The 15,960-nt window shown below is 42.2% G+C and overlaps 1 protein-coding gene across 2 annotated transcripts in view; it reads right to left on the reverse strand.

The window, feature by feature from the left end:
• Positions 1 to 1,511: 1,511 nt before the first annotated feature.
• Positions 1,512 to 15,960, reverse strand: part of plppr5b (phospholipid phosphatase related 5b) — a 101,053-nt gene continuing 86,604 nt past the window's right edge. Inside the window, exons 6-7 of one of the 2 annotated variants that reach the window (XM_026179129.1) lie at positions 13,228 to 13,334; positions 1,512 to 2,178 (exon numbers count right to left, since the gene is read on the reverse strand). In XM_026179129.1, the coding sequence (XP_026034914.1) occupies positions 2,082 to 2,178; positions 13,228 to 13,334 (204 nt within the window). In that variant the 3' untranslated portion in view covers positions 1,512 to 2,081. The remainder of the gene's footprint in view (positions 2,179 to 13,227; positions 13,335 to 15,960) is intronic. The other variant, XM_026179130.1, reaches the window with a different exon arrangement.

A 15,960-nucleotide genomic window follows, 5' to 3' on the forward strand; every position in this document is an offset into this window, starting at 1 on the left:
GGTTTTGTTCCTCAAAATCTCAAATATTCTGTGTGATTTGTTTTCAAGCAGTTATGAAATTTGTGGCCATTTCATTAGCAATGAGGGAAGTCATAGCTTGATTTAAAGTGCTGTTTTGCGAACATTCTTATTCACAGTCTTCATCAATAAGTGCTTTAGTTGTCACTACAAAAATAGAGATTTGAAGGGCCAAAAGATTTTCTCTGTGTTTTAATGCCAAAGAAAGCCCAAAATGGTTTTGCTACAAAGAAGAACGAGTCCCAATACAAATGACACCGCAATGACAACACAGATGAAAGTAGTGTTAAGGAAAACAGATATCTTTAGATATTTTATCATTTCAAGTATGTCTTTATCAAAAATTTCATGTGACAGTCTTTTTCTGATGTAAGCAGTTAATGCAGATGCACGCCATTCATTAAACCTAAATGCCAAATATTTACTGCTTAATCATCAATCATTACCATCCATTTTCTTCTACTTATCCAATCTTGTAATTACATGTTGCTTTTGCTTTGGTGGCTGATTTTGCTATGAAATAAATGGAGTCACCATACTAAATTTGGTTACTATTACAAGAAACAAAGAAAAACTTGGGAACTTTTAAAGTATGGGCAACATTCAACAATAATAACTTAAAATTTAGTTTGCTCATCATCTTAGTCAGTTATGGACTAAGTCTTTTTGGAACTCTTCTGCTTTGTATATCAGCTCCTGGGCACTTTTCAAGTGTTGAGGGCAGGTTTGAAAACTATATCACAACCTTTTATAGGAGAAAGTCAAAGCAGCAGTCTCGAAGTCGAAGGCAAACAGACACAAAACAAAAACAGAGGGAGGGGTGATTGTCTGGTGCAGCTAAGAAAGCCTAAATACTTTTGTCAAAGTATAGTCAGAGTGTATATTGTTGTCATTGGTTGCAGCTGACTGTATACTGTATAAACACATAGACTGTTGTACCCTAAACCCTTAGTGAGATGGCTGGAGAAGTCAGACATGATGAAAAACACTTCAGTTTTCCTTATTTGCTCCTTTGACTTCAGCCTGTATTTATCAAAGTTCTGAGAATTTTCATGTGTGGTCCAACAAAACACTGGACTTCCCAAATGTTGGAAACTAGCATGAGAGAACATCCCCCAAACACCATTACCCTGCTTTTTAGACACTGTGGGGGCTACGTTAGCAGTTTTATGCTGCATCTGTCAATCGTTCTAGTCTACCACTGCTGCTTTCTGTCTTACGGGTGATCGTGGCTCAAGAGTTGGGAGTTCGCCTTGTAATCCGAAGGTTGCTGGTTCGCGCCCCGGCTTGGACAGTCTCGGTCGTTGTGTCCTTGGGCAAGACACTTCACCCGTTGCCTACTGGTGGTGGTCAGAGGGCCCGGTGGCGCCAGTGTCCGGCAGCCTCGCCTCTGTCAGTGCGCCCCAGGGTGGCTGTGGCTACAATGTAGCTGCCATCACCAGTGTGTGTGTGTGAATGGGTGGATGACAGGTTGTGTAAAGTGCTTTGGGGTCCTTAGGGACTAGTAAAGCGCTATATAAATACAGGCCATTTACCATTTAAATACTCAGAAACTCTGTTTATGCAATCAGAATTGGTAAAGTATACCTTTCCTCTTTAGTCTGTTTATTTTCTATCACTGATTTAAGTTGAAATTTTCACTGTGATTAATTTGATAAATACAGGCTCAGTAGTTACATTCTAATACTCACAGCATTGCTTTAGAAATGTGATGCAACACAAGGAAGTAATAAAATATAGAAAGAGAGAGTTTTTCCTTATAACCATCTTATTGGAAAAATACTTTTTCACATATAAAATAATAATGTACTTGACTTGAGCAGCACTGATGTTGTATCCAGTCCAGTCCTTCACATGATCATCTAGTCTCCCAGTCTGCTTGGCTTCATTTGGGAGGCGAGAGTCCAACAACGATTCAGAATAAGTGCATAGATGGAAGCAGAAGAAACCTTTTTTCTTTGAGTACAAGAAATTGCGAGTTAAATCAGGGGCCTGATAAAGACAACAAAGAACAACATACCACAGACCAGACACACACTAAGAATGGGTTTAGCGCTGCACTCTTAATAATTGGATTGGACGGTGAAGAGAGTGGACGTCCAGTGGGTCTGCCGCACAGCCGATTCCACATCATGTGACCTCAGCGAAGGCGATGTGATTCTATAAAGAGGCAGGAAGAGCAAAAAAACAAAATCAGGACAAAAGACATAAAAAATTGGCGAATGCCTCAAAAATAAACCTGGTTTGGCATTCCTAAATACACATGTAGAAATCTGAGAAGACATCACCAATGGCATTTGACCTGAATGTAAGTAAATGCCTGTGAAGTTAGCCATTATATGTGATCATTTAAGCATGTTTATTTTGGGTCATATTCATTAGGTGGTTGACATTGTGGGACGTCTACTACTCAGAAGGCTTGATCCCTGGCTCACCGCGTCCATGTGTCGAAGCAATTGGAGAGCTCCAATTGAGTAAAAGAGTTATTTCAGTAGCAATTAATTTACCATGATTAGTAAATGACTGATTCATGAGCCTGCAAAGCTTTTCCTAGTGTAGGATGTTTAGGTTGTTCTCTTAAAATGACCTCATTAACTCCAATCAAAGCAGCACTCCAATACTTCTCATTAGGTTCTAAATGTGTATCATAGAGTCCTGCACTGTTTAGGAACCACTGAAGCACTAAAACGATTAAGTAGTGGATGGTTGAGATTAGATTTAGATAATTAGTTTCTCCACAAGCAAAGTGGATTTTCTAATGTTTAGTTATGGAGCACCGGAAAAAGTGGACGGCTACATAATGATTTTTTTCCACACAGGTAATCAGGGGAAAGGATGCACAACTCAGACTTTCATAGTCAGGAAAATGATTTCACTAACTATTAATCCAGATGTTAAACTAAACCTTCTCCTACAGTAATGATTTTCCTCCACGCCTTTAAGCTAACCACACCTCAGCTATCCAGGCTGATGAGCCACAGTGGTTGTAAAGGTCAGGTGAGTTCAGGCAGGTCACAAAGTCAGTTTAGTGCACAGTGCAGAACAGCTCAGTGCAAGTCTGCAGAAGCTGATGGTTCAGCTGATACCCGTCTATACATTCAATTGCCAAATTCCATACACAGCATGCTATTTAAGCTGTGTTAGCTTGCATACAAATGTTGCACATCTGCAAACTGCTTTGCAACCCACCCACCCCCCACATTCATTGCCTGGTGTGTACTGTGCTAGGCTTTTGCTACTGCTCTCTCCAGAACAGAGCTACGTCCCCAAAGACACATTTCTATAGTTGGGGAAAAAACTATTTTATTTTGTCTATAGTGGTTCTGACTAAATGATTTTCTCTTCTGTGTTTAAGGCTGGGTTTGTTAGAGCAAATTTCTTTTGCATTAAAGACTCACCAAACACAGTGGATATACAGAATTACATGTTTCTCATCTAAACAAAAAGAGATGCTGCTCTATAAATGATTCTCCATCAGTCTTGCAGATCTGATAGAACAGATGGTATATTTGCATGACATGACACGAGATTAGTGCAACAGGGCTGTAATTCCAAACTCCTAATTTTTAGCAGTAGCAGTCGGGATTTTATCCTTTCCTGACTTTTCCTGACTTCAAACACGTGTCACTCCAACAAGTGAATACAAAAATCCAAAAACCAAAACCAACCAATTTTAAAAAAAGCTGCTGCTCCTATTAGAATAAACAGTATGTATTTACTGATATCTTCAGCTCAGAGTTTTAATATTATCCTCCTTGTTCTTTAATTACCATTTCCATATGTTCGTAATATAGCCTGTATATGAACATCTGGTATCATTCCACTGTGTTTTAGAGGTGGGATCACACCAGTGTAATAATATTTTGATTTGTGCAGTGATGGTAGACCACAGCTTCCTTCCTTTGGACTGTTTCAGAGCCCATCACAGCACAGAAACAGCTTTAGTGAAGGTTACAAATGATCTTTTTATGGCCTCTAACAGAGACTCATCTCTGTGCTTATCCTAATACTGTTGGCCATAATATTTTAATACGGTGATTAGCATATGCTTTAGATATTAAAGGTACTACGCTGCAGTGGTTTGAAACATATCCAAAAAGACGCCAAAGTGCTCGCTTATACAGGGTCATCTGATTGTTACAGGTTTCTCTGTTTTCTGTGTATTATTGTAGAGTGTTTACCTTACAAAATTAATATAACTGTTGTTATTTGGTGTTATATAAATAAAACAGAATTGAATTGAATCAAATTTAAAAAACACTCATTGTGTAACTGAATACACCAGTAGGTTGGTTGGGGGATAGTGCTCCCAGGAAAACAGCATTATTGGCTAGCTTATTATTGAGAAGAACAATAGAAAAGAAAAAAGGCAGAAGATTAGGACAACAGGTGTTTTGATAGACACCTTGACATTATCGCAGCGAATGGATTGCTTTATGCTAAAAGCAGGAAAAATAAAGCCTAAATGTAAAGAGACTAATGTGTCTTTTCGTCTTCCCTTTGAAGATGCGGATGGATATTATGATACCCAGTGTGTCGGGATAAGAAACTTATGACAACTATGGTAACCTTTGACCTATTATCTTGTAAACCCGTTTGGTGTGCTTGGGGAAAAAAAGACTTCACCTAAAGATAAAGTGGGGTTGAATTGCACTTAAATGCACCAACTCTTGAAATGTTTAAATCACTTTAAAAACACACCTTTTTTCAAAGGCTTTTAGGAGTAGTACCAGAGTCAACCTGTAGTCAGTTTTAGTCAGCTGTTGGTCACTCTTAATCCTTTTATTTTGTTAATCATATTCATTGTATATCTTATTGTCTACTTTACTCATGTTTTATTATTTAATATATATACTGATTTATTTTAATCTTCTTTTTCATTCATGTATTTATTTTATTGTTATTTATATTTGCTTCTTTGTCTGCTTAGTGTTTTTAACTGCTATCTCTGTTTTATTATTGGAAAGCACTTTGGTCAACTTTGTTGTTTTTAAAGTGCTATATAAATAAAGTTGGATTGGACTAATATTATATCAAAAGTCAGTCTGATACCAGAGGACTGGTTGTTATGAAGTGTGAAAACAAAACTGTTCCATATGCTTAGAACATTACTGCTGAGACTTCTTGTTACTGTCCAGGAGAGCTTTAAGAAAGTAGACTATGACACAGAGCCTAAGCCAGTCATTCCTACAGATGCATTTCTACTGTACAGCTAATATGGATCTCTTTTATCCTCCTTGACTGCAGAGACCTATGAGCATTTATATTGGAGGAGATATTTGGTAGTTTTCTCCGGTCAGGTTTCTAATAAAATTAGGATTCCCCTTGTATACTGTACTAAAGGTAATCTGCTTTCGTAGATTTAGAGGTCAGGACAAAATATTAGCCTGTTCCACTCATTTATCTTTGAGGTAAATTATTCTCTGTGTTGGAGACTTAAAGTGATGTCACTGCTTTAAAGATTCAAGCAAAAGAGAAGAGAGAAGCGTGGGTCTCATTTTTGCGACTCAAAGGTTGCTTCCTGCAGTGGCATTTAGTTTATTGTGGCTCGTTTAGCTTCCAGGCATCTTTAGACTGTGCTATTTTTAGAGCAGGCAATTTTCCGCAGAGGCTGTCATAGCTGAGGTGAGAGAGTGAGATTTGGTGCTCTTTCTCAGGCAGCCAAGTGCAAGCTCTCAGCTGGAAATTGTGAACTGAATCATCAGATAGGGGTGGTGTATATTCCATATTTCACTCTTAAATGAGTGTCTTAGAGGAAATGAAAAGACACAGCAAGCTCAGTGAGTGCACTTCAACACGTGCCCATGTTTGTAAATTTTCTCCCCAACAAACACAACAGTGTCGATGAAACGTTTGCACCATCAAAGGCAGCCGTGGGTGCCTTTTTGGTTTCATTCTCTAACAGTGGACTTCGTGGATTCGACCCATCGAGGGTTATTTTTAGAACGTAACTACAGCGATAAACGAGGAACCACTGTGTGTGTATATATATATATATATATATATATATATGCAGCAGCATATATCACTGAATCACTGAGATGCTTGGCTACAAGTTAAACAGCCACAAGAAGCAGTACCCTCCATGGAGAAGGAGACTAGAGGCTAGGATCAAAGTAGCACGGTGGAGGTTATCCAAATATCGGCGCTGCAGAAAGGTGCGACAAAGAAGGTGCCTAAGAAGTACAGGAAGCTGTCCATACCTGAGGCCTTGGAAACTGCCAAGCACCGACTCACAGCCTTGGCCAGCCGCTTGAAGAGGTACACCAGAGAGGTCGAAGGCAGTAGAATAAACCATCTGTTTTCCAAAGAGCCATCCAAAGTATACTCTCAGTGGCAGGGTAACAATATGAGAACAGCACCACCAAGGCTGGAGACGGAACAATACTGGAAGAGCATATGGGAGAAGGACGCAACCCATAACAGCAATGCTCAGTGGCTAGTGGATCTGAGGGCAGATCACAGCGACCTCCCTGAACAGGGTCCAGTAACCATCACAGTGGCAGATATCTAAGAACGGTTCTCCAGTATGAAGAGTTGGACAGCACCAGGCACCCACATGATTTGCGCCTACTGGCTGAAGAAGCTGACTGTATTCCATGAGCGCTGAGCGGCACAAATGAACCAGTTACTAGTTGACGATCATCATTCATCAGGAACTCAATGGGGATGTGGCGGACAAACTGGAGGCCAACTTCAAGCCCATAGCACAAGTCACCATCAAGTGCGCGATCTACCAAGGAGATGCTCTGTCCCCACTGCTGTTCTGCATAGGCCTGAACCCCCTCAGTGAGGTCATTGACAAGACTGGCTACAAGTCCAGCACCCTGAGGCTGTACGCTAAGTGGAAGGAAGGAGGCCAGGGACTGGTGAGTGTCAGCACCATGGTCCAGGATGAGACAACGAACATCCACGAATACATCATGAAGATGGCCCCAACTGACTACGTGCTCAGTGAATACCTCAGGCAGCAGAAACCCAAGAATGAGGAAGAAGAGGAGGAACCATCATGGAAGGACAGGCCCCTGCACAGTATGTAACACCAGCAAATAGAGGAGGTGGCTGACAGAAATCTTACCAGTGGCTGGACAAAGCTGGATTGAAAGACAGCACAGAGGCACTAATCATGGCAGCACAGACCCCAGCCTCTATGGAGCTTGTGCTCAGAGCTTGTTCCTATCACACCTGGCCAGACCCCAGGTGCAGGCTGTGTAAAGATGCCCCAGAGACAATCCAGCACATAACAGCAGGGTGCAAGATGCTAGCAGGCAAGGCATACATGGAACGCCATAACCAAGTGGCCGGCATAGTGTACAGAAACATAAGATGACATATCTTATAGCTATTCCTTGTTGTCCTTGTTGCCATCGTGGCGTGAAGCACTCCACAGTGAAGCACCTGTGCAGGTTGCTTCAATTTTGAAGGGACCTGTTGCTCCCTCCTGGCTGTTTTTTTTTTTTAAATCAACTTCCACAGTGCTCTGGGCACCTGGGGGCAGTTTTTATAAAACTTGTGAAACTTTCCTCCACTTCTTTTTCTGGCACAACTTCACCTGTTTCCAAGGTGCATGGAGAGGATGAAAGAATTCACAAAGCAGGAACTCCAGCAACACTTGAGGGAAGATGAACAACTTTAATAATTGACCAACGCGTTTCGGCTTGTGGCCTTCATCAGGGTCATAGTAAAACATTGTAAAAAATGCTTAAATACAAGACAGGAAACAGAAAAAATTTCAAATTAACCAGTCAAAACTTCATAGATAGGTCAGCTGACATATAATAGGTAGGTATTGGTTAATTGGCTCACGCCCAAGTAAATACCGGACTAGATCATTACTGATGAGGAGGAGGGGGGTGACATAACCCCCATATGCCTGAAAATAACACATGCATGAAATGCATTAGAAGGAGTGCTATGAATATACACACAAGAAAGAAAAAAAAAAGGGCAGTCTTTAATGGTAAAAGCACGTTTGAACTTAGAAAACAAGATTGCATCATAACATGGGAACACATTTGTTAAAAGATCCTTATTTATGTCTCTAAAATGTAAAATCTAGACTTAAAATGTGGACTTAAAGTGAGATGTCTAGAACGCTACTCCTTCTTTGGTTGAAATGATAATAATTTTTAAAAAAAAGCGTGCATTTCCTTGAGACTAGGTCTACTAAACTACCATCTAGTTCCATCCTAACAAGGCTGGCTGCCTTTGTCCTTAAAAGGAACTATTTCTTTTTTAACAACACACCATACCTTCAGATCTCTGGCACTGCAATGGGAACCAAAATGGCCCCCAGTTTTGCCTGCCTTTTTGTTGGTCATCTGGAAGAACAAATTCTATATAATCACCAAAATAACCCTTATTTATCATTCATTGTGTCTTGGAAATGTTATATAGATGACGTGTTTCTACTCTGGAAAGGACCAGTCTCTATATTACTAAAGTTTGTAGAATTCCTTAATGGACACTTTGCAGGCTTACGTTTCACCCTCAATTACAGTACTGAAGAAATTAACTTTCTGGACATGGCATTAATTGTCAATACACCAAAAATGTTAAATCATTCAAAGACCCTATAGGTGACAAAACCATTGCCATAAAGGGCTTTATCACATGCAGAACTAAAAATGTAATCTACATGATACAGTGCCCATGCAATAAAATATATATAGCATCCCACCCTCTGAAGGATCGAATTAACAAACACAGAAGCTCGATCAAGAGGAATGATTTAACCAGCCCTGTTGCAAGACACTTCAATGATAAACATCCAAATTCACCATTATTTTTCCTAGGCATAGAAGCCATTAAACTAAACCAAAGAGGTGCCAATAGAAATTTTATCCTATTTTAACCAAAGAAGGAGTAGCGTTCTAGACATCTCACTTTAAGTCCACATTTTAAGTCTAGATTTTACATTTTAGAGACATAAATAAGGATCTTTTAACAAATGTGTTCCCATGTTATGATGTAATCTTGTTTTCTAAGTTCAAACTCAAAAAAATAACTCTTTGAATGAACATAAAAAAAAATCAAAGAATTTCCACGTAATTAAATTGCTTTATTTTATCATTATGCAATTCTGTTATTCCAACTTAATGTACTTGAGTTGGACTAACTTGATTAATTAATGATGAATCAACTGTTTTACTACAGTTGTGTCCAACTTAATTTAATTGATTTGATCCAACCCATGCAAATGACGTTAGTGCAACAAAACATGCTTATTCGTAATAGAAATCCATTTATTAATCCATTTATATTAAGTTCATTTAAAGAGTTATTTTTTTGGAGTGTTCAACAAAGTCTAGAGTCTGGTTAACATAAAATGTTAATGGATTTATAATAACTTGCACTCCATCCGTCCTCTTATCTTTACCAGGGTTGCAGTGAGGCTGGGACCTATCCCAGATGTGACAGGGTGGGAGTCAGAATACTGGACAGGTCACCAGTCTATCACAGAGAGACAGACAACCATTTGCCCTCATGTTCACAGATATTTTAGAAACACCAATTAACTTAACCCTAATTACTGCATGACTTTAACTGTGGCAGGAAACCAGAGTACCCAGAGAGAACCCACTGCAAACTTGGCCAGATTGCAGATTTGAACCCAAGACCTTCTTGGGTGCTTTGACAGTGCAGTGCAGTGAATTTTGTAAATTTAACAACCACCCAATTTCATTTTTTTGAGTGTATTTCAGCTGACCTATCTATGAAGTTTTGACTGGTTAATTAGAATTTTTTTCTGTTTCCTGTCTTATATTTAAGCAATTTTTTACAATGTTTTACTATGACCCTGATGAAGGCCACAAGCCGAAACGCGTTGGACAATTATTAAAGTTGTTCATCTTCCCTCAAGTGTTGCTGGAGTTCCTGCTTCTTGATGTATCACTCCAGCGCCTCCTTATTGATGATTAGGTTGCCAATCCTCTTTTCATCCAGCAACTCTCAAGCAAGCCCAAAGGGATCCCTGATGAAGCTCTAGTTCTCTCTTTCTCTTATTTTGTCCTTCTCTTTCCAATTCTCTCCACTCTCTGCAACCTGGCGTGATTTTGTTTGAGCTTGTCCCACAGCTCCTTCAAGCTGGCTTTGTCATGGTGTGCCGCTTTCCTACAGTTGCGACGGAGTTGGCGTCAGTCTTTGGTCAGTTGTTCCATCTCTCTCTCTTCTGCCTTTCCTTGGGGCTGTGGGCTCACTCCTCCTAAGCTCATCAAACATCTCTCTGCAGACCTCGAAGATGAACTTCCAAAGGCTGTTGAGCTTGCTCTTGGCAGTTCCCTTATATATCACCTCCAACAGTTGCTGCAAAGCATTAAGGTTTTGCCGTTTGCCTCGGTCATCTGTTTGGGTACCTTCTCCATCCCAGGGTTTTCCTCACCTGTTTCAGATGATTCAGCTCGGTCCTGCAGCACTGTGGTTGCTCCCCCAGCTTTTGGAGCCCCTCGTCTGACCTGCTTCTCGTCTATCTGGTTTCTGCATTTTCTACCATATTGCATATTTCTATCTTGATGGATGCATATCCCCTGCTCGACATTACCTTCTCCCACCGACAAGCACACTTCTCTTGTTGTCCTTATTCATTCAGTCAATTTGAGGCAGTAACATGTCTCTAAAAGTCGAATTGGGATTATGTTTCCCACTGTGCAGCATCACGGCCCAGACGGCGTGTCTCCTGCCACCCTCAGACACTGTGCAAACGAGCTGGCCCCAGTGTTTTCTGGCATTTTCAACTCCTCACTGCAGGCATGTCATGTGCCTGCCTGCTTCAAGTCCTCCACCATAATCCCTGTCCCCAAGAAACCTAGGATCACTGGACTAAATGACTACAGACCCGTGGCTCTGACATCTGTGGTCATGAAGTCTTTTGAGCGCCTAGTTCTCTCCCATCTCAGGACCCTCACGGCCCCCCTCCTGGACCCCCTGCAGTTTGCATATAGAGCCAACAGGTCTGTAGACGACGCCATCAACATGGCCCTACACTTCATCCTGCAGCATCTGGACTCCCCAGGAACCTACGCCAGGATCCTGTTTGTGGACTTCAGCTCTGCCTTCAACACCATCCTTCCAGACCATCTCCGACACAAGCTTTCCCAGATGAATGTGCCTGATCCCATCTGCCGGTGGATCACTGACTTCCTGACGGACAGGAAGCAGCATGTGAGGCTGGGAAAGAATGTCTCGGACTCCCGGACCATCAGCACCGGCTCCCCTCAGGGCTGTGTTCTTTCTCCTCTGCTCTTCTCCCTGTACACCAACTGCTGCACCTCCACCCACCAGTCTGTCAAGCTAATCAAGTTTGCAGATGACACCACCGTTATTGGACTCATCTCTGACGGGGATGAGTCTGCCTACAGGAGGGAGGTTGAACGTCTGGTGTCTTGGTGCAGCCACAACAACCTGGTGCTGAATGCCCAGAAGACAGTGGACATTATTGTGGACTTCAGGAAGCACACAGCCCCACTCTCCCCCATCATCCTGACTGACACCCCCATCACCTCTGTGGACTCATTCCGCTTCCTGGGTACCACCATCACCCAGGACCTGAAGTGGGAGCCCACCATCACCTCCGTCATCAAGAAAGCCCAGCAGAGGATGTACTTCCTGAGGCAGCTGAAGAAATTCAACCTGCCAACACGGACGATGATGCAGTTCTACACTGCAATCATCGAGTCCATCCTCACCTCCTCCATCACCGTGTGGTACGCTGGAGCCACTATCAGGGACAAACAGAGACTGTAGCGTGTTGTGCGCTCTGCTGAGAAGGTGATTGGCTGCAGACTCCCATCTCTGCAGGACCTGTACACCTCCAGGACACTGCGGCGTGCAGCTCGGATCTCAGCTGACCCCTCTCACCCTGGACACAGTCTGTTTGACCTGCTCCCCTCAGGCAGGAGGCTCCGGTCCATTCGCACCAGAACCTCTCGCCATAAGAACAGTTTCTTCCCCTCTGCTGTTGGACACATGAACAATAACCATATGACTGTCCCCGCCACTAACACATGACCCTACGCTGTGTTCACTGCATCATTCTATGTTTGGCACTGATCACCACCTGCACTCATGTATATATCTTTCAACGTAGCACTTTTAATTCTTATTCTTTTATTTTTTCATGTCTATTTAAGTGCTATTTATGACACTATGTTTGCACTGAAGCACCGCAGCATTTCCTAATGTTGTAAACCTGCTCAACATTTGGCAATAAACCCCTTTCTGATTCTGATTCTGATTCATGGCAGAATCGTGCCTTTTAAATGAATTGCTGCCTGAGGGAGCCCTGAAGATCATGGGGGCTCCAAAAGTTTTTGGTTTTTGGCACATGTGCAACAGGGCCAAAAATATTGAATACCATAAAATACTTCTCAGAGGTATTTTATGGTATTAAAAAAAATCACCGCACTCTACTATTTTTATTTTCTTTTAATTTTAAGTTTCTGGAACTGGGGTTGTAGCAACTCCTAAATTTCTTCCTCAGTAAATTATTCCGACTGCTGTCATGCTTCAGTTTTAAACAGCTTCTGTGGGCTGAAAATGGTTCAGCTTTGTAAATCCTTGAAAACTTCTGTTGGGACACCACTAATTTTTTGTAATACAATGATTTTCAGTGTACTTGGGATAGCCACTTATGTATAATATCTACTATGGTACTTAATCCTGCATATTTGTGACCACATTATTCACAAGAACCACTATGTTATAAATAAATCCAATAACAGCATTTAGAGGGATTTATGAGGGTTATGGAGGTCAGCAATAATAATGCTGAACATTGTGTGTTACATGATTCAATATGCAACTTTTCTAAATATAAGTACCAGAGAACTTTGTAACATTTAAGACAGAAAAAAAACACCAGACACTTTTCATATGAGTGAGCGACCAAAGAAGGCCAAGTGGCCCATAGAAAGATGTGGGTATGGGCCACATTTGGAGAAGCATCTAAACAGATCCAAGTTCAAACAGTAGCATAAGGAAAAGCCCAAACATACAGTCAGACACATAAAACATGCAGAGTGACCCCTTGTGACAGGGGGCAGCCAAAAGTAAGTTCTCTTATTGTAGGTGTAAAACAGAAAGCACTCAGACTGAACGATAGCTACAGCAAAATATCAGCCAGTTGTATGACATATTGCAAAGAAAGAACAGAAGGAAGTGTGACATTGAATCTGGCAGAGCTCACATCACTTCACAGAGTAATTTATTTGCCTTTTGTTCCTGAGCCACTTGAACCAGCTGAGACCTCGCAGCCAGCGCAGGAAGGCCTCGAGGCACTCCTTAATGTTGCAAGAGCCTTCATCTTCATCATCCGTCTCCTGCAGCAGCAGCAATGTGTTCATGAGTGTGTGTCTGTGTGGCAACAAGTGGCAACAAATGGCAAAAAAACAAACAAACAAAAAAACAAAACAAATGGCAACATCCAACATTGCGATTTTGATACTAGTTTGTGTATCAAAATGTACAACTAATGGGTCACAGTGTAAACATCTACTAATTCTGTCAATGCTGCTGATTATTTTATGATTTCTGGATTTTGAATTCCTTATTTAATATGTTCTCTGTTTGGTTCTTAGTTTGGTTCTTGTTAATTGTTAGATTTTCATATATGCTGAGCCTTATTAGTTTATTAGTTCCAGTTTACACTACAGTTTATATTGTTCCCTCAGTGTTTTCTGTCTTATCCTAATGAGTCAGGTTTGCCCACTCCCCCACCCCAAATCTCATTTGATTATCTTCAGCTGCACCTTGTTACCCTCCCTTGTCCAATTCTCTAATTATCCTTTTGTGTATAAATAACGTTGTCTTCAACTCAGTCTTTGTCTCAGTTTCTGTTATCAAACCCGCATGTCTCTGCCTGTTAAAGAAATGCTGTGTATTTTGGTTTCCTTACAATGGATTCTGTAATTCTGGAATCTGAAAATAGCCTACCTAAAGCTTTGCATTTTTGTTCACACCTGTCTGCAAATCTGCCCTTTGCTTTCAATTTCCAACATTAGTTTAAAAATTAATTAGTTAGTAGTTAACTACTGTAACAGGTTTTGGTGACAGTAGTGCTGGAAGTGGTAGCTTTTCCTTTAATTATTCATTAAGTGTCTTTAAGAAACGAAAAATATACTACTCTCATTTGATTTGAGGACATTAAAGATCAGTTACTATTAACCCTCTGGTTGTGTTCACCCCCACCCCTTACTTTAATGTTCCCGGTCACAATTCACCGGTCAGTTTTAACAGCTCTAAAAAAACATAAGAGACATTTTTCACCACCAAGCTCAGTTCAATGGGTCGTTCAATGAGTCGTTCAGCGGTCATTCAGTGGGACATTCAGTGGGTTGTTTAGTAGGTCGTAAAAGTGGGTCTTTCATTTTATCATTCAGTGACCCATTCAGGGGGTCAGAGGCCAAAGGGGGGGGATTCCCATTCATTTTCTATGGCGGTGACCTTAGACCAGGAACACCACGGGTGTGACACAATTGATTAAACCACTCAAAATTCAACGAAAGAGGTGCTCATCACTTTTATATGTTCAAGTGCATAGTTTGGAGGACGTCATAAGGCCTCGAGGCAATCGGATGTAAAACACAATGTTTATGAGTTTTTTCAGATTTGACCCGAACACGACAGGATGTGCAGGGGGTTTATGTTTCCCTGGGATGCCAGTTCGGGGGGCTTTTGCCCCCTGGTAGGGTCCAGGGTGAGGGGCCAGACAAACAGTGATTATATGTGTCACATCAAGACAACAGTTGGCCCTGCCTGGGATAGTGTTACCAGTGCCAGGCCTTGGAGATGGGCCTGGGGAGGTGAGCGCCTGTTGGCTGGGCCTCATCCCATGGGGCCCAGTCAGGTGCAGAAGGGTCATAGGCCCACCCTCCTATAGGCCCACCCCCTGCAGAAGGCGCTGTAGGGATCAGGTGCAACGTGTGCCAGGCAGCAAAGCGCAGAGCCCCTGGCGGACCAATCCCAACTACAGATCACAAATCCTTGCGGGCAAAACCCCTGTGGTGGCCAAGCCCCTGGGGTGCATGAGGGCTTGCGATTGAGATATGGAATGTCACCTTTCTGTTGGGGAAAGAGCCTGAGCTAGTGTGTTAGGATGTGAGTCTGGGGCTTGACTCTGTCCTAGTCTGAAGATGCCCTTGGTGAGAACCCAAGCGGTGTTCTGACTTCTGTGCAAACCACAGTTTTCCCACGAATGCACATATCACCAGGATACCCCATGCCGCAGGTCGTTGATTGATTTTGCATTCTTATTATCAGATCTGTGGCCGAATGTTCGGGATACTTTGGTGAAGAGAGGGACTGAACTGTCAGCAGATCACCACCTGGTGGTGAGTTGGATCAGGTGGCGGGGCAGGATGCTGGACAGACATGGCACATCTAAACATACAGTGAAGGTACACTTCGAATGCCTAGCAGAGCCCCTGGTCCGAGACATCTTTAACTCCCACCTCCAGCAGAGCTTCAACAGTATTGTGATGTAGACTGAACTGAGTCTGAATGGACCATGGACCATGTTTAGCACCTTACTGATGTACTGCTGCACTGAGCTGCGACCGCAAGGTGGTTGGTGCCTGTTGAGGTGGTAACCCCTGAACCAGATTAAGGGCAGCATCAGGTGGAGAAAGGCTAATCTGTGGGACTTCGGAGGCAGCCGATGTGTACCAGCAGGCCAAGCGCACCTTGCTCGGGCAGGACTTAATGCAGAAACTCGGGGTGGGGGGAAGTTTTGTGAGGCCACAGAAACTTTTGGAGTGACTCAAAGTGATTCAGGCAAACTGTCAGGTGACTCCAGAGAGTAAAGCGGTGCTGTATCCATATTGTGCATAGTGTGGTTGGAGCGCTTCTGACTTCAATTGAGGATTGGATGTTGTAGGGCTGTTGTGGTTGACACACCTCCACAATGTTGTGTGGAGATATGGGGCAGTATCTCTGGATTGACACACT

The sequence above is a fragment of the Astatotilapia calliptera genome, chromosome 9 (assembly GCF_900246225.1).
Source record: "Astatotilapia calliptera chromosome 9, fAstCal1.2, whole genome shotgun sequence".
Taxonomy (NCBI): domain Eukaryota; kingdom Metazoa; phylum Chordata; class Actinopteri; order Cichliformes; family Cichlidae; genus Astatotilapia; species Astatotilapia calliptera.